We start from the raw sequence: 19,595 nt of genomic DNA, 5'->3' as shown, positions 1-19,595 counted from the left end.
CTCGCATACCTTGTCCTGCTCATGTACTGCCCGTACCATTTTCTATTCACTGTTACTGTTGGCCTGATAATTAAATATTTGAACATTAGCTTTTAGCTTAATAGAATGTTGTTAATAATAGTTAAAAAATTAAGTAATCCTATCTACATAATAAAAGTACATTTACTTAGTATTTGTGGATTAATGATTGAATTAATTTTTTAGGCATAGTAATCCTAAAACTTAGTCCAGAGAGTAGCATCATCCTTTTTTATGAATGATAAAGCTCAGATTCAGAGACATTAAGAGATTTACCCATCTACACTGCTAATGAATGGTAGACTATACACCCAGGTCTCTTACTTTTTGACTTCCTTCCTCTATACTCTAGTATATCCTATTTTAATAGACATGAATCCCAAGTACATTATCCCTAACTCCTAGGTATTAAGGTATGTGTTATATACCTCAGTATTACCAAGTGAAAATGGGAGATAATATTCGATTATTTACTTAATTTGAATTTTAAAGATATATTTATATTCTGGCAAAGTATCTGACATACCAGGCAATAAGTAGATATTAATATAAAATAAAATGTTATTCAATAAGGTCAAAATATCTTGGTCCTTAGATTTTGCAAAGATTGCTGGCCAACCTGCAATTTTAATTCAGGTATCAGAAACACAACTTTAGATTCAGTGGTTCAAAAATGGCCAATGCATTTGTACCTAGATGAATTTAGTTGGATTTGTATGATAAATTTAGTATGATAAAAACCTTAAAATTTTATATTAGAAATGGGTCATGACCTAATTAAGTTAGCCAAAAGAAAGAAAAATGTAATAATTCTTCACTTAGAAAAATCTTCTATATATATATTATTACTAGCCAAAAGCTATAATTAGCTAATCAAAACAAAACAAAACTCATAAGTTGTACAACTTAAAATCTCTATGAGTTGTGCACATTTACAGCCTCACTACACAGCCTGACATTTCTGCAAGGTCATTGTGTTCTGGCTGAGAGGTATCGTCACTCTGCCAAGTCTTCTTTGCATGTAGAACATGGATATGCTTCATGGAATGGACCACATGACTAAAACAGCCAAAGAGGCACATCCCAAAATGCATGTAAGCAAGGCAGAGGTTGTTGCTTCCCTCTCCTAGGATTTAAGGGAGTATTGCTTAGTCACAAAAAGTTTGAAAAGCCCATATATGATAGAAGCAAGTTCAAGAAATTTCTTTAAAGTCAAAGTTTAGGTTCACATATCCCCACAAGAAAGAAACAGTTTTATTTTGTATAGAAACCCTGCTGCTATGAGCTGACTTTTCTGTGATGGATTGTATTGGAGAATTAAGTTATCTTGAATCTTCCCTGGATAGATGAAGACTGGGACAAACTGCCTACCTGAAAGTATAAACTAAGGGGCTCCTAGTGACAGTTTGTTTTTAATGAATGTAGACCAACTTGTAGGACAACTAACAGTCCCAGTTTGTGGAGGACTGAGAGGTTTCCCGAGATACAAGATTTTCAGTGCTTGAATTGGGGCAGTTCCAGACAAAATGGGATGGTTGGTCACCCTAACTGTAAAGGACCAATATATAATTTTCCAGCATATGTTTGTAAAGCACATAAACAGAGATGTTAAATACTATTAATTTTTTAATGTTAGATAGAATTTATTCACCACTTATTCTATGTCAATAACTTGACTAAGAGTGCTATATATTTATCTCATGTTCTTACAACAACCTGAAAGATAACTATGTTTATGGTAACAACATGTGCAACTGTAAGGAAAGGATTAGTACCTGTTTCATAGAGAGAGGGCTAAGTGGGATGCCTAAGGGATAAAGCTGCTGCACAGCAGAACCAGATTTCAAGTCTGCCGCCCATTTTCTGTCTACAGTCCATGTTGCTATGACATCTACCACTTACAGCACCTTAGAGAGGCTCATGTAGGAGTCCCACCTCCCCCTGATGACCCAATTTTTTACGACGCAACTAAATCTTATACCCGGCTTGTCCCTCAAATTAATGTATTTGAATAAAGATAACACATTCTTGAACTTGAAAAGTTAACTGAGGAACTATAAATGTTTATAAAACGTTATTTATCTTTTCCCTCCCTCTTTTATGTTGAAAGCTGAGAGACCATATCATTTTAGACTTCACAAACTGCTTTATAGGCATATTTTAATTATTCATTCTAAAAGTAAGCCAATTTTTCCCTCTCTGCTACATTTCTTGGACAGTTTTAAAGAGCCCATGAATGTAGTTTGGGGGCATCGAAATAATGATATAAGAAGATCAAAACAGAACCAGAAATTAAATGACTTCAAGGTGAGAAAAAATGTTACTATCATAATAAATTTCTAATTTATATACGTTTGGATACTATTTCTTAAGTGCACTAACTTTGGGGGTTTTGGAAGCAATTTTAAATCCTAGCAAAACATGTCACATTCTCTTTTATACAAATATGAATTTTCTTTATTATAAAAAATGTGTAACTTACACCTGTGGAGAATGAAAAGCAATTAGAGTTCAAATTATTAAATGGTTTGAACAGGAACAAAGAGTAAGTGGCACTTGTTGCTTTTTTTATTTTCCTGCTTCACTAATAAAATATATAATAATTATTGCAACCAAGTTGTAGGGGCTCTGTAAGGATTGTCTACAGTCAAGTGTATTTTAAAGTATAAGGTTTTTATAAAAAATGGTCAAATCAATTACCTGTACTTTCCTTCCTTAAGTGTTGACAAGAACAGTTGGAATGCTAAGTTAAGCAAAATAGAATTTATGGAACTATTAAGCATTACTGCAATTCATATAAAAAATGAAAAACATTATTTAATAATCTTCTGTTACCTAAATTATTGTATAGATGATACCTGCACATTTACTTTAACAGTATACTATGGTTGTGAAACACATTATAGGAAAAAATCATGTAACTTAATCTTTGTTGAAAGTAAACTAATTTGTGTATTCAGAAGCAGCACTATTTTAACTGTCACTAAGTAGAAAAGGATTTCAGTTCTATTAACATTTTTATTAGATGCATATTTAGTAGGGTGCATTTTAGGCCAGGTGATTCATTTCCTGTTATTATATCATGTTGTGATTTCAAAGGTTTAAGTTTCTGTATCTTCCAGGCTTTGCTTTTCTTGAACCCTTATGAATATTTATGAATATCATAAATATTCAGAGCTCCATCAGTAAAAGTGCCTAATTTACCCATTTCTTTTTTTGCCACAAATCCTTAAATATAGTTGTCATTCTAGCCTTCTCTTTAAACTTTAGAGACATAGTGAGTGAAGCAGCTTACGTATAACAGTTCAGAACTCTTGGTTTTAATCCTGTTTTCCCATCTGTTGATTAATATATGGTTATTTAAAATAGTATATAGACTGTAAAAACTTCAAAGTAGTTAGCACTTATGTCAACTTGCAAGATCTGCCTTGTTGAGGGAGAACATTGTTACCGCTTTCTTCCTAGGATTTTTTTTTTCTTCCTAGGATTTTTTAAGAAAAGTGTAGAGGAAAAGTAAAAGGCAGACAGATGTCTAGCCATGCATAAGTTCTGTGATTTTTTTTTCCTTTAACAGCATGTGTTTCCCTTCAATATTGTATTTTTAACAAATTTTAAAATTGATAAGCACTTTTTATATTAAAAAGGGAAAAGACTATCAAAAAATTGATGCTGAATTTAGCAGTTAAGCCACATCAAACCTTTCAAGTTAGATACTCCTCCCATCTGTATTGTAATGGCATAATAAAATAATGTGATTGGAATAAGTAATTGGAATAATGAAAACTATGAATAAACATTTTGGAGATCACTTGGAATGAAGAACATGATCCCTCAGGGAATGATTTTGGTATTCCCCCAGAGAAGCCTTACATACATGGGCTGCTTTTCATGAAAACTGTATTCTTGAAAGTGTCTCATAAGGAAAAAAGTTCCCCCCAGAATAGAAATACATTTTATAAAGCTGTTTACCCTTATGAAACACAAAAGGGCAAAGTAGAATGACAGATTATTTCATCAAGAGCCTTTCTAATCTGTCAAGTATCTGACTAGTATTTGCAGTGTTACTCTGGTGCTTGGCAATTTTAACACTGAAAGGGATGCCTGGGATTGGTAATCTTAGCTTTGTTTTAGACAGTTCAGTGAAAATCAGCATGCTTAAACAAGAAATGGTCTTATGGCTTTGGCTATGGTGAGATTTGAATGATTATATGTACAAATTACCTATTCCGCCTGTGCCAATATTGCACTTCAATGATCCATACCAAACATAAGTTATTTTCTTTAAAAGCCTTTAAAGGCAATATGTTTTCACTTTACATGTTATTTACTTGTTATATTTAATACTTCTCATGCTGGATAGATGTTATCTGTTATTTTTATTGTTTGTACTATGATTGCACAATTCTTAATATCTAAGAAAATCATACAAGAGCACAAGGAAAACAATTTGATACATTTCTACCCTTGCAAATTGTAATGCATTTTATTTTGGGAAAATGACCCACAATTTGGGCATTTCTGTGTAGTGAAAGTACTATAAACATTTAATTTTCATGTAGATATACTGTATATGTGTGTGGAAGGTAGAGGGTGTATTTATATCATAGTTGTTTGCTACACTTGTATGACTCCAAAAATAGGATGAATATGCAAGGAATGCCTTTTTTAATTGGAAAAATAAACCACAATAATAAATAATAATGTAAAATGCACTGTTGATTTTTCCCCCATTAACATCTATAGTTTTAGCAAAAAGTTAGCAAATTTTATAATACTGGGAATTAGGTAATAGAGCAAGAGAGAAAGTCATTTGTAGTTTTTTGTTTTTTAAACATGTGGAGAAAATTCTAACACCCTATTGAAATAAACAAAATCATAAGCTATAACATCTGGCAGTTAAACTGAGCAATCTTATTACTTTACAAATAAAAACTCCATAATGAAGAGATGTATCAGGAATTGATCAAGGCTACACTGATGAATTGATGAATGGTAATGCACCCAAGATTGTAAGCCATGCCTAGTCATTCCTGCGGGGTCTTTCTGTTTTGCCACATTGCTTCCAGATGTATGGAGAATGTTTATACATCTTAACAATTTGTGTCACTTAAAAGCCTAAAAAACTGTTAATAGAGACTCTTCATTTTTGAATTTTCAAATATCAACCCATCTTTCTGTTCAAGTTGTATATAGTTTATAATAGTTAAAAATTCAGTTAGCTAAGTTTTTAAATCTTTTATTACTTATAGTCTCCATGTTTCATGTTATATTGTTTCTTATATTTGAGTTACCACTATCAATGAGTTTTTAAGTGCTTCAGAGAAGGAATTTTTTTTTCAATACTGTCAATAAGTGAGACATCGTAAATGTTTCATTTATGTATCTCATTCTACCTGACAAATTCCAGATATGTGGTCATTTACCATTGCTCTTCTGGACAGACATTGGAGCAAAGATGGGACTTCGTTATCTCTGAACTCTCATTGTACTACTACTGAGAAGTAGGGAAGCAGAGGCATTGGTTTTTCTATTGACAAAATCTGATAGCACTTTGTAGTTGACTTGACAAACATTAACCTCCAGTCATGATTGACAGATGTACTAGCTAACTCTGTTATAAATTAAAATAATCATAATGTTTTTAATTTAATATATTTAGTAGTATGGAAATTTTTATTATTCCTATTCTCTTTTACACTTATGTTTCACCTAGAATACTACAAAGTATTAGAAGCTTTAACAATATAGTATCTGGATTATCTTTTTGCCTATAAACACAAACATTTGAAACTCCAAATTTATGTTAATTTGTAGATGCATAGGAAGAAATGAAGATTTCGGATTTGAAGATCAGAGCAAATTTATCATTATGTAATTGTAAATTCATTTATATTTTAAATATATTTAAGAAAGTGTAATGCTTAAATTATAATTATCTTAAATTATACAAAACTTTAATATTTAAAATCTTTTTAAGCAAATCACAAATATCTGTAAGTCAGAGGAGTTTCCCTGAAAAAATTACATTATCTTTGGAAGAGATGATATTATAGACATTTTTCAGTGAGGGACAGTTAGGGAAGATTTAACCTTTTAACTTTATTATTTTTTTAAGTCACAGGCCTCTTTAATAATCCTATGAAAGGGATAGATCTAGAAGAAATGCATGTAGGCACAAACACAGTATTTGCAAATGATTTTACCTTCTTTGGAATTTCATCAAAGATCATCCATACCATTAGAGTAAGAATTCATAGCAAAGTATGGGACATGAGAAGAGAAACAATTATTTTAGTCTGTCTTTTTAATAATATTTAATACTTTCCATTAGCAAATTGTAATAAACTATAGACTTTTAAAATTGTCCTTACTGGGATGCTTGGGTGGCTCAATGGTTGAGCGTCTGCCTTTGGCTCAGGGTGTGATCCCAGAGTCCTGGAATCGAGTCCCACATCGGGCTTCCTGCATGGAGCTTACTTCTCCCTCTTCCTGTGTCTCTGCCTCTTTCTCTCTGTGTCTTTCATGAATAAATAAATAAAATCTTTAAAAAATAAATAAATAAAATAAAACCGTCCTTACTTTTCTCACCTTTCGTGTTCCAGAGTCCTTGTTGAGTTTAGAAGAAATGAGTTCATAAGTATGGTTTTAAATTAACCCATAAAGGTTCTAGTTTTATTATTTCTTAATTATAATATTGAGTTGATATTTGACATATGTACATTCATTTAAAAATGTCAGAGTTTAAAATAATAGTGTAAATGAAGTGGAACTAAAGAAAATGGATTAAATTCAATATATATTTTTTTAGCTAAATTACTATCTGCTTTTGAAGAAGCACAGTTTTTTTAACATCAGACACAGCATTCAGCTTGTAGAAAGCACGGTGAAAAATTCCAACTTAAATACCTTTTGTATAAAATTACAGTGTTGGGCACCTGGGTGGCTCAGTTGGCTAAGTGTCTGCCTTTGGCTCAGATCATGATCCCAGAGTCCTGGGGTCTAGCCCAGCATCATGCTCCCTGCTCAGTGGGGAGCCTCCTCCCTTCTGCCACTACCCCTGTTAGTGCTTTCTCTCTCTCTCTGTCAAATAAATAAATAGAATTTTTTTTTAAAAATTACAGTGTTAATTGTACCTTAGAGGGAGAGAAGAATTGTTTATTCATATCACGTTATCACAATTATAGCTAAAATTTAATCTATAGCAAACATCCTTCTCTTTTAACTGTTTTACCTATGCTATATGTTCATTAAAAAACTAAATGCAATTTAAATTTGTTGTAGAAAATGAGAGCATTTTTTTCTTAACTTCTAGTATATGACAGTTTTGAAATTAAAAAAAAATTAAAACCCAGAAGTCCCCCAGTTTTTAAATTCCTTTATAACAGAATGACAACTGACATTTTAATGATTTTGTTAGTTTACAAATGCTGCCAACATTCAGAATGCTCCTAAAATGTGAATTTAATGCTAGGGTTTATGGGAGAATTGGAAAATATTTCATATTTTAGCTTTGCTATTGGCATTAAAAGTGCCAATGCAAAAATTTTAAATGACCATTCTTTTCAAAACAAGATACTTGAGCTTTCTAGGCCATGGTTAATTTTGCTTATACCGGGATACTTGACAGATAACCATATTCCAAGGATTCAAATCATTTTTAATCATTTCTAAGTATCTATATAAATCTACATTAATAATCATGTCCTCTGGTTCAAATTGTGATATTTTATTTTAATTCATATATTGTTTTACTGTTTAGATAGACACACCAATAATTCAGAAATAATGTCATCTCAAGTAAGCAAACTCTGTAAAAAAGTTAAACTCTCCAAATTCACATGGAAGCTTCTTCATTGATGTTTGGAGAAAAAATATTTACTGAAACATAATAACTTGTATGAATAATTATTTCAGAATACACACTAATGTATATACCATATGGAAGTATTGAGAATAACTAAAAAAATGTGAATTTTATGTAATTATTTGATGTTTTGATATGAGTTAGTAAATGATAAGCTATTGGCATTTTGCTTCTGTTCTTGGGATCTGAGAGCAAGCAATGAGGATAGATGGCAACTACATTTTTTTCTGGGTAGTCAAGGGAGTCTACTGACAATTTTGAATCAAAATTTGGGGATTTTCTTTCTTTGACAGATTAAAAAATGTTAACTTTTATTCCCTTAAGAATAAAGATAGTGTATTAGTCATTTTTGGAAGGTCAAATGAAGTCATTTAAAACCATTTTAGTGGGTACCTGAGTGGCTCAGTGGTTGAGCATCTGCCTTTGGCTCAGGTCGTGATCCCGGGGTGCTGGGATCGAGTCCCACATCAGGATCCCTGCATGGAGCCTACCTCTCTCTCTGTGTGTCTCATGAATATAAATAAAATCTTTTTAAAAATCTACAAAAAAAAAAAAATTTTAGGATTCGTTTTAGTTAGGCTACCACTGTCTCCTTATGATTTAGTTTTGAGTTTTGCAACATAAAGATTTAAATACAGCCATATCACAAACTAAGTAATCCTATTTAGAGAACTGAGGTGTTGTCCTGGCAAGGTAAAATCACCAGAAATGTTTCAGATTGCTTCAGGCCAGTAGCTCTTGGGAAATTATCTTTTCAGTGTAAGTAACTATCTTCCCTAAGAATTTCATGATAATAAAAGTGAAGGTTACAAAGCTATGGGCCAATCAATGTGAAGAATATCTTAAAAATAATATTATTTGGTGAGAATATTAAGCTAATGTCATTTAAGTTTGGTTTTATTACAAATACAGATGACTTTGAGTTACTTTAAGCTTTAAGTGCACAGTATGACTTATTACTTACTGTTCATTTGATTTCCTCCATACTCAAAGCAAATGACAGAGCAAGTATCTCAAGGTACCTACACCATAGGCAGAAGGCAGAAAACATATTTTTGTACATTTTCTGTATTGCACATGGCTTTATGTAAATATAACGCATCTTAATGATTTTGTCTCAATTTCTAATTAATCTCAAGTAGCCTTTTACTTTATAGTAATCATTAATCTATATTGTCAAGTATTTAATAAATTTCTACTACTTTTCTCAAGATCTCCATTGTACCATCCTTTAATCATAATAATCATCATTTACTGTCTCTGAAGTCAGCTTTTTCAAAGCAAGTGTGCATCATTGCTTAATTCACAGAACAGTGGTGTCAGGGATGGATGTTGTCTACCTAATTTACTGAATTTAAACAAAGCTAAACATCTAATAATGTTATGCTTAAAGTATAATTAAAACATTTGCCCACACATTTCAAACTATGTATTTATCTCTTGTGCTATTCATCTGTACTTGAATACACAAAAAAAGCTACATATTTGCTTAAGTTTTATAATCGATGTCAGTGTCTTTTATCGAGGATGATAGGCCTTTAGCTATTGCAATGAAAACATTTGCCAGCAAGTGTCTTTATAAACTCCTCATAAGAGGTAAAATCAGCTGCCAAGTCAATAACATATATCGACATTCATATTATAATGAGGGCATTTGGCTCTCTTGGCAGAAGCCTCAGTACTTTAATCACACACACAAAAAAATTTCCCCCCCATAAATATATGTATATACACAACTTAAAACTAAATCTTAGCATTGTGTTGCAGAGGTTGAATAGTCTGAGAAATTGTCAGAAGGTTATAAAAAAATAACATAGGTCTCACACAACACACGTGCATGTTTTGAAGAGTTTATTCTCCACAGAACTGTGCTCTTAGTTCTTTTTCCCCCTTCATTTGTAAAAATGTATAAAATAATAGCAAGGTCTTGAAGCTAAGCTGCTTATGATGGATTCTGACTTAAAATAGCTTGTATTTTATCAAAGGCTGTAGTTTTCCTATCTAAACAGTCACGCTTCTACTTAGGAGACTAAGAAAGATTTAAATGTAATGTATTTCTTTCATATTACAAATTAAAGAGCTAAAAATATTATATTGTATTTTCAAAATGTAAGAATTTCATATATGTGGTCAGATACAGCCACTAGAAATAGAAAACTATTTTTTTTTTCTCTTAGTTCATTTCTAAGACTGGCAAATATTCATGAAACACTGCTGGTAGAAATTGATTTAATAAGAATGCCTCAGAAAAGCAGGTGTTTATCAGTTAAAACAGTTTTTAGATGACTGCAGTTAGCTGAGGATGTTAAGTGGATGTGTGCATGCATGCTAAGCATGTGCATATATGTGTGATGTGTTCAGTATGCATATTTGTTTCTCTATATATGTACATGCAACAAGCAGTTGATTAAATGGAAAGCATATTTTCACAATTAAATCTGATTTCACATAGTCATTTATAAATGGAATTGAAAATATTTCATATCAGGTGAAGAAGTAGGGTACTTATATTTTGTTACTAACATTTGTGTTCCCCATTTTGTGTTATTTGAGTCATGTCCATCTTTAGATTAACAGGTGCTAGCATTGAATATTCTGCATTTTGTTTATTAGTCATGAGTTATTTCTAAATTTGATTTAATTGAAATCATATCAAAAGAATTGAAATCTTAAACCATTCAGTTCCAAAAAGTGCTTCGCCTTTGTTAATAGGCTTCCATTGTGTGTTTTTGCAGCAAGCTTAGTAGTGGAGGAGCGAACAAGACAGATGAAAATGAAAGTCCATCGATTTAAGCAGACAACAGGGTCTGGTTCTAGTCAAGAACTTGATCGCGAGCAATATTCCAAGGTAAAACTAGTAGTATCCAACCAATAGTTTCCCTTTAAAAAAAAATGTATAGTGTGTATTGCAGGTAGGACTGGCAAGTGCCAAGTTATGTTAGAGAAGTTATCATTCACGTGATGGTCTTGCATCATAACCTCTGTCCTTTTGATATTTTAGAAGATACGTATCTTTGTTAAAATAAACTTGGGATTTAATGTCTTTTTCTAAAGAGAAAAAGTAAATACTTGATTTAAAGTCATTTAGTGATCTGTTACCAAGTCAAATTGACATAAATAAGCAAGATAATGAAGCTATTTTATTGCTTGAATCTCATTTAATATCGCATTTAAAATATTAAGATAAAAGTTTATAGTCTTAAATACTATTTTAGGTTGATATTGACTATTGAGATTTATTAGTGAGTGACACAAGTTATGCAATGTGAGATTTCTTATTGATCTGTCTTTAGTGAGAAAAATAAATGATATCATATTCTTAGAAACTGAAATCACAATTTCAAGTGGCAATAAAACATTTAATTTATATTTCAATATTATTTTATAAGGATACACTAGGAGTTTATAAACTGCTAATTAGCATCTAATAATTTTAATTAAAATATGTGTAGAATTTTTAACCTCATGAAACAATTTTAAACAGATTATATGTTTCACTTAAAATATACATATATTTTTAATACTTACAAAAGTGGCAGCAGCCATTACAGAACAACCCATGTTATTATTTGATGTCAAGAAGCCCTTTTGGAAGTAATGGACTTTTAGAAATTCAAGATTAAATAAAAACTGTACTTAATATTGTGAACTTGAAATATGAATGTGAGAAAAACCTACTTATTTGTAAATATTGGGGGTTGATCTTTACATAGCCAGATATTCAGAGACTGATACAAAAAAATAGAATTGGTCACAAAATATGACTTGTCACCAGACTCAAAAAGAGTCCTATGTATTGGCTGCGGTTTACCACCCTACATCTTAATTAGCTATAGGATTTCTAATTGAGACAATGCCTAGGGTCACTGATTTCAGTGAGGCTCAGTACCATAAGAGTCTGAAACAACACTTTAAAAAGTAAAATCATTTAAGAAAAAAACAACCAACTTATGCAACGATGAATTATTGAACTCTACATCTGAAACTAATTATTATATGTTGGCTAATTGAATTTAAATTAAAAGAAAAAAAAAACGTAAGCAGAATATCTTAATGTGCCATAGAGTTGCTGATTTCAGCTCTACAAGTCTTTTCTGTGGTTCATTCTTAATTATTATCACTTAGCTTATTTGTCTGTCTTCTTTATAAATATCATCATTATTTTTGTTTTCTTTTACAACAAATGCAGTAGTGATTAGAAGGCAGGATAATTTAGGTTTTCTTCCTCCACAGTTAGATGCAGTTATTTAGAAAGGTTCTTTAAACTGGAAATGCTTCATTAAAGCTGAAAATGCCTTATTAATTTCGTAACATTATGTCAAAGGATAAGGTCAAATAGAATAACAAGTCAAAGTTAGGGACAGTATAGGAAACAAGAAAGAGATAAACAATTAGTGTAATCTTAGCCTTTCTGGATCATTCTGGACCCGGACTCCAATCATCAATCAGTTGATCAAAAAAATTTACAAAGGAAATGCGTTACAAGTCTAAACAACCATGAGGGGGCCCTGAGTGGTGCAATAAGTTAAGCCCAGGACTCTTGATTTCCACTCAGGTCATGATCTCAGGGTCTTGAGGTTGAGCCCCATATCAGGCTCTGCACTCAGCACAGAGTCTGCTTGGGATTCTCCCTCTCCCTCTGCCCCTCCTATTCACGCTCTCTCTCTCTCTAAAATAGATAAATCTTTTTTAAAAAATCTAGACAACCACTAATATTTAATATTTATAATAAATCAAAAATAGGTTTATCTTGATTGGGAGATTCTGACTATTATCTGACTTTTAGAAATTTAGGACTGAAAAATACCTGAAATTAATCTTCTATTCCAGCTCTCTTACTTACCAAATTTATGAAAGCTGAGGCTTACCAGAATTTGTAAAGCCTTTCTGTGGAGTGATGAGTCCTAGAACTCCTTATCTGAAACTTAGGTATTGCTGTGTTCTGCTTCTTACATCATTGAAATGTACATGTCATTCCAGTTTGATTCAGAAGTTCTCCTATGACTTAATTCGCATGCAGTTAAATTATCATATTCTGTCTTTGCTCTCTCCTTAGCACAGGCATCTTTTTTCTTTTTCTCTCTCATCCCATTTGAATATTAAAAAACTCATAACTTTCAAATATATTATTGTTGCTCTTACTGTATAAGTTAAGACTACTATGTTATCTAAATAAAATTATGATATATTGTATCAATAAATGTGAGACCAAGGATATGGTCTCTTTAAGAACTTATATGAATACAGGATAGGAAAAATATATAAGATAAAATAGTTTATTTTTTATTTTATATGTCAAGTAAAAGATAAATCCTCTACAGTTCTAATATTCATATTGTGGCCTAATACGTAAACTTTTTAAAAGAATTCCCTATTTCATTAGGAAATGATTTAAGTAATTTTCCATTTTAAGTAGTTTCATTTCGAAGAGTAGGCCAGTTGAACATCTCTTACCTACTGGAGAAGTTCTTTCTCATTTTTTATCCTTTTACTCCAACCTTTTTATAATTTACTTTACAAAAATCATATAATCAAGAACTAGAATTGTCCTAAATTTATAATTTAATATAAATTAACTTTTGAACTTTTTCCTTTCCTGATTCTTTTTTAGTGTTTTAATACATTTGACATTTCTGATGAACACCTTTGTGGAAATTCTGCCAAATTAGAAATTAGTTAGCTATTCTCAAAATATTTAGAACTAAATACCAGTAGAACTAGATTTTTTTCAGGGCAAAGAATTATCAGATAAATGTACTATAATTCTTAAGATGTTTCAAACCTGGCACCTCCTTTAAAATATGGAACATCCCGAGAAGCCTGGGTGGCTCAGCAGTTGCATGTCTGCCTTTGGCTCAAGGCGTGATTCCAGGTCCTGGGATAGAGTTCTGTATCAAGCTCCCCGCAAGGAGCCTGCTTCTCCCTCTGCCTATGTCTCTGCCTCTCTCTCTCTGTCTCTCATGAATAAATTAAATAAAATCTTTTAAAAAAATAAAATGTGGAACATCCCTAACTCCATCTTGAATAGGGAATTGGCACTAACTTTCCTTTTGAAAACACACAAGACTGCTTCAGGATCCGTGAAATGTGATGCTATTTTTTCAATGATGTTATATACAGTGTTGCATTCCTTAATGATGGGGTGAAATTCATAATTGGAGGGTGAGTTTGCATTTAGGCACTCACATTTTAAAGACTGTTTATGTTTCTATAACCCAGGAACAGCAACCAAGATTGATGCGATGGGTTTTGTAGGGAGCTGCTGAATGTTTATTATTATTTTTAAAAATAGCCACCATATAATTAGAGTCTCCCCTCACACCAATGACTTATTTCTCTGCCGTATTAGTATAAATTCCTCCTAGTGATATTATATTTCTCAAAATAAAATTTATTTCCATTAAAATATTTAATTGTTAAATAGGAAATTGAACAAATAATGCTTGAAGAAAAGTCAAAGTGATTAAACTCCTAACAGTTTTTGAAAATAAATATAGTAGTAAAAAATATATGTAAAAATCTTTCATTTTCTTCAGATAACTAAATGCAAAGAAAACTGTGATCTTGTGTTAAAATGATGGATTGTTTTTTAGCCCAGCATAGAAAACTTTAATATGATATTAATATGATATATAGTCTTTTAAAATCCCTGTTTAATCTCTTTGCTGAAATAGCAAAAGTCTATATACAAAAATGTTGAGGAAGAGACGGCTTATAGAGAAGGAAGATTTCTTTAGTTGGAGAAATAGTTCTGTGTGTATTCACATATTCTTATGCTATAGTCTACATTGCTTATTATTGGAATTTGCCAATAAGGAGAACATTTGTTCTGATGTTAACAGAGTGACAGAAAATCTCCTACAGCTGGGTAGATTTTTATTGTATTAGAACCCAATTCTTTCATAGTCCTTTATGGACAAGCTATCATTTCAGTATGTTTGGAAGCATCATAATAATTACATGATATGTGTACTTAGCAAAATAGTTTCCAAGACAAGTAAGATAGGAGTTATGTTTGTACCCCACTAACAGTATTAAATTCAGATCCTGCTGTGTGAGCATATTTAGTTTTTACCACATCCACTCTATAAATAAAAACAGTTCTGATTGAGATGAGTCATGTTGGCATCATGCTATAAGATATAACAGAATTGATGGTAAAACATTTTCACATTACTTTAAAATGCATGTTATGTTAAGTCATATTAATGTTACATCATACACGAAGTTGTAAAGTAGCTCTCAGTTCTGCACATATATGAATTTCCCTTGAATTATAATTTAACATATGACTTTCATGAACAACTTACATAATTAAGAAAAAATTCTTTGGAAAGATAACTTCATTGATAGTCTATAATTTGGAATTGTTTTCATCCTGGATGTGAAATTCTTTGCCCAATACATTCACATGAGATATGAAGAGTTAAAACTAACATGCAAATACCTCAGGCCTGAACTACTCTTACCTGAAGGATTATTAAATAAATATGATTCTCTTTTCTATGATTTTTTTAAAAATATTATTGTTTTATACTTCTTTTTTATATACAGATCCAGGTTTTTAGCAACATTTATTAGTGTACTTTAGCAAGACATTTATGCAAATTTTTATAAAGAATATTTGGACTATTTTAGGTTCATTAAAACTATCTATATGGAGCATCAGAAAATAGAAGAGATTTTCTGCAAGTTTAATAAACATTTGATATTTTCACATCTCAGCACATAAATATAAAATTAAATTACTTGTTAAGAAAATTAAATACCCAATGTTTAGTCATGTTTTTCTTTTAGTCATGTATTCTATCATTAATAAGTTATATTATCGAGGCAGCCCAGGTGGCTTGGTTTAGGGCCGCCTTCGGCCCAGGGCATAATCCTGAAGAGCCACGATCCAGTCCCACGTCAGGCTCCCTGAGTGGAGCCCGCTTCTCCCTCTGCCTGTGTCTCTGCCTCTCTCTCTCTCTGTGTCTCTCATGAATAAATAAATAAAATCTTTAAAAATTAAAAAAGTTATATTATCTTAAACTTTCAGTACCAAAAATAAGAGAAACACTGAATAATCAGGTATTTTAAAAGTATATATAATTACGGTTGAATAGTTATGTTATAACCTATTTATTATGATGAAAACACAAATATAAAATAATAATATATAAAGCTACTTGCTATGTCATCTACTGCAATAAGAGTCAAATAGAGGAATACATTTAACTGCTCTGACAACTTTGCATGTTTTAATCTTCTGCCTAATGATTTCTAAAGTCTTAGGTGTAATGAATACCAAAGCAAATTTAAAAATACAACATATAGTGTATGCTCAAATTTTAATAGGAATCCCATTTTTTTTTACTTTTGACACTGAGCAGATAGTTTAAATCTGAAAATGTCTAATTAAACTACAGTAGAGAGCTGAGGTCCAGTTTTTGCCTCCATTGCTTTATTCCTCCTTGGCACAGGCCCTTAATTTAATACCAGCCCTTTATGAAGAGATATATATTTTGAAGAAATGTGAAACAAATTGATGTCTTAAAACAGAGAAACTGTGTAGGTAAATTGAATAGTTTTGGAAAGAATCAAAAGCACAGACAAAAAGACGTAGTCTATACCATGCATACAGTAGAGATGACCAAACAGGCAATAATGACAACCAAAGTAAGAATAGAGAAACCAATACACTGGAAAAAAGGACATTTTGAAGTTTCAAGTATATGCCAGTAATTTATTCAATGAATTTTCTGCCCAAACATTTAAAGTTTTTGTTTGATTTATAATTCAGTCTTCATAAACCATTTTTTACCACTCAAAGGATGTAGGATTTTTGTATTGAAAATCATATATTACATTAGTGTCTGTATTATTTTTTATTCCACACTACTTTTTTGAAGGTACACTTTTACTTGGCATGGGCTAAGTAGTCATTAACCTCACCATGTATGTCTCTTTTCCCACAACCTGATGATGGAGCTCACACTTTCTTGTTTTTAATCTTTAGTATAGCATACATAAAGATCAGTACAGAAGCTGTGATAACGTCTCTGCCAAATCATCAGATAGTGATGTCAGTGATGTGTCCGCCATTTCCCGAACCAGCAGTGCCTCACGCCTCAGCAGCACAAGCTTTATGTCAGAGCAATCTGAGCACCCCAGGGGTAGAATCAGGTGAGTTGGCAACACTGTTTATGTAAACTGGGTCTGTATCCATGGTATAAAAATGCATCTAGCTTTCTTAATGTTCTTGCTAAAATACAGTTTAGGTCAAGCAGCAGAAACATTTCCCTAATATAACTGAGACTGGAGTGGGTTGAGTGTTATTTGCTATTGTGTACTATTGCCTACAGACTATTCAATACTATCTAGCTTATAACTGTAGTCATAATTTTAGAGATTGCTCAGAGTCATATATATGGAAGTTTCTTCTAATGTAATTAAATCCACAAAGCATCCTTTAGTCCAGTGTTAAAATTTTTTTCCTGAAAAGGGCCAGATAGTAAATATTTCAGGCTATAAAGGACAGTCTCTCTTGCATTTACTTTATGATATCATTGCAGTGTGAAAGCTATGCAAACAAGTGAGCATGACTGTATTCCAATAAAACTTTATTCATAAAAACAAGAAGCAGGCTACGTTTTGCTCATGGGCTGTAGTTTACTGACCTCTTCTTTAGTCCCATAGCAATTGGTCTTTCAGAGTAGGACTGAGCAGACGTGATACTAAATACACATCCCTAGTTTACATTACATGAGTTCTAAGAAATCTGCATGAAGTTTGTTTAAAACACCAGTTGTGCTCTTGTCTTTTTACAACACAAATGCCTCGCTGAAAGAGAAAAGACCACAGGAATCAGAGTGCCATCTTACTTAACGCAGACTTAGTCTGGACAAGCCATATTTTATATTTGTTCTTAACTAGTTTCCAGAAAGAAGTTTCATTGAAGGAATTTGGGGCTTGGTGAGAGGCCCAAAAAATAGAAATGTTCAGAATAGGAGCAATTACCTTTCTAATACTCTGAAAATGGACCTCATAAGGGTACAAATAGATTTCCTAGTGACAAATCAGTTTTTTCTAGGCATTTCGGTTTTCAGCTTCCCTTTCTCTGCTCTGCAGTTTAGAATACATAGGAGCTGAGAGAGTTTCTCAAATATATAAGTGGATTAGGTAAATTTAGGCACAAATGCTAACAGCTAAGCAAATTTCCCCTTAAACTAGTGAAGAACTACTTTTCTTATACCCCCATACTTTAAGCCAGTGATTGATTCTTGGTATGTGGTACACATGTGATTTCTTAGAATACTTAGGAGGAATAGATAGGAAAAATGAGATGGGATAATTAGTAGCTTTCTTTTGACATTCAGTCTAGTTATCTTTTCATACGTATTCTTCTCCCTGAATATCCTCGTAGGCACACAGGCATAACTGTACATACATACACACACACACACACACACACACACACACACAGGCACACACAGGGTTATTTTTCATCCATCATCAACCACGTGGTAGAAACCTGAGAAGGCTTTGGAATAAAAAAAAAAAAAAAAGGAACAAAATAATATCAATATAAAAACACTGTGTCTCACTAATTAGAACATTGCTTTTAGTCTTTTTAGCCATTAAATATTTCCTGTTCTTATAACTAACATTGTGAAGAATGATGGTTCTCAATATAATACTGCTTCTCATTTCTATTTTTTTAACTAACATCTGCATAGGTTTTAAAATTCTATTAATTCAAATTCGTGGATAAAAGATCAACAAGTCTAATCAATTATGATGATAGAATGTATTTCTATGTCATAAGAAGCAGCAAACTTTTGGATTCCTATCATGTGTAAGAACACCATTATTTTCCAACACTACCTTAAATTATAATACCTAGGCTACACATTCAAGGAGATTATAATCTATGTGAGAATTTAAATTTATTTTTATTTTTATATTCTCATTCCATATATATTTTTTCCTCAAATTTTCCCATGACACAAAAAATATTTTATTATACATTGTGTCAGATGAATTTTATTCTAGAAGTCAACAAATGGATTTAGAAGACATTAGAGCATTTCCAAAGACAGTGTTCAGTATCCTAAAAGGCAACCAAATACCGAGTATTCTCACAAAGGACTATAGGAAGAAAGTATATGATATAATCTTATCCACATTATGCAAACTCTTAGTATATAGGCACTTAAAATAACATGTACAGCTTTGTTTTCCTCTATCCAAGCATATTATGAACCAAGAAAATGTTGAGATAAGCACATCTGAAATGAACAGTGGGCTGCACAACCTTCTGTATAATTTCTTGTTTTCCAAATACTGCTTGCTATATTTTCCTATTAATGATTCACAGTCTACATTACTGTATTTTATTTCACAATAGTTCTTCAATTCAGCAGAGGAATATAGGATAACATTTAAAATAATCTTTGGATTTGTTTGTGATGGCATTTGAGAAATACTTAACTGCAAAAATCACTTGCTACATATAGCTTAGAATAACAAATTGAACTTTCATTTTATATACTTACTATTTTTTTAAGATTTATTTATTTATTTTAGAAGGAGAGAGGGAGGGAGCATGAGCAGGATGAGTGTGAGGCACAGAGGAAGAGGGAGAGAGTTTTCCAGAAGGACTCTACTCTGAGCCCAGAGCCTGAGTGGGATGCAGGGCTTGATCCCAGGACCCTGAGATCATGACCTGAGC

At 31.9% G+C, this 19,595-nt stretch overlaps 1 protein-coding gene and 1 long non-coding RNA gene across 57 annotated transcripts in view; one reads left to right on the top strand and one right to left on the bottom strand.

Moving 5' to 3' along the window:
- The window catches only part of LOC140636783 (uncharacterized), a 178,046-nt gene that overhangs the window by 27,643 nt on the left and 130,808 nt on the right, over positions 1 to 19,595 (bottom strand). For 5 of the 7 annotated variants that reach the window (XR_012034004.1, XR_012034003.1, XR_012034005.1 and 2 more), the window contains one exon: positions 8,847 to 8,904. The exons of the other annotated variants lie outside the window; for them this stretch is intronic. This is a non-coding gene — a long non-coding RNA (uncharacterized lncRNA). The remainder of the gene's footprint in view (positions 1 to 8,846; positions 8,905 to 19,595) is intronic. 7 annotated transcript variants of the gene reach the window in all.
- RIMS1 (regulating synaptic membrane exocytosis 1) overlaps positions 1 to 19,595 on the top strand; it is a 477,707-nt gene that overhangs the window by 372,324 nt on the left and 85,788 nt on the right. For 43 of the 50 annotated variants that reach the window (XM_072832369.1, XM_072832362.1, XM_072832364.1 and 40 more), the window contains 2 exons: positions 10,618 to 10,730; positions 16,881 to 17,047. The exons of the other annotated variants lie outside the window; for them this stretch is intronic. In XM_072832369.1, the coding sequence (XP_072688470.1) occupies positions 10,618 to 10,730; positions 16,881 to 17,047 (280 nt within the window). The remainder of the gene's footprint in view (positions 1 to 10,617; positions 10,731 to 16,880; positions 17,048 to 19,595) is intronic. 50 annotated transcript variants of the gene reach the window in all.

The sequence above is a fragment of the Canis lupus genome, chromosome 7, assembly GCF_048164855.1.
Source record: "Canis lupus baileyi chromosome 7, mCanLup2.hap1, whole genome shotgun sequence".
NCBI lineage: Eukaryota > Metazoa > Chordata > Mammalia > Carnivora > Canidae > Canis > Canis lupus.
Note: the sequence above shows the minus strand (reverse complement) of the source record. Positions and strands in the feature narration are given on the sequence as shown.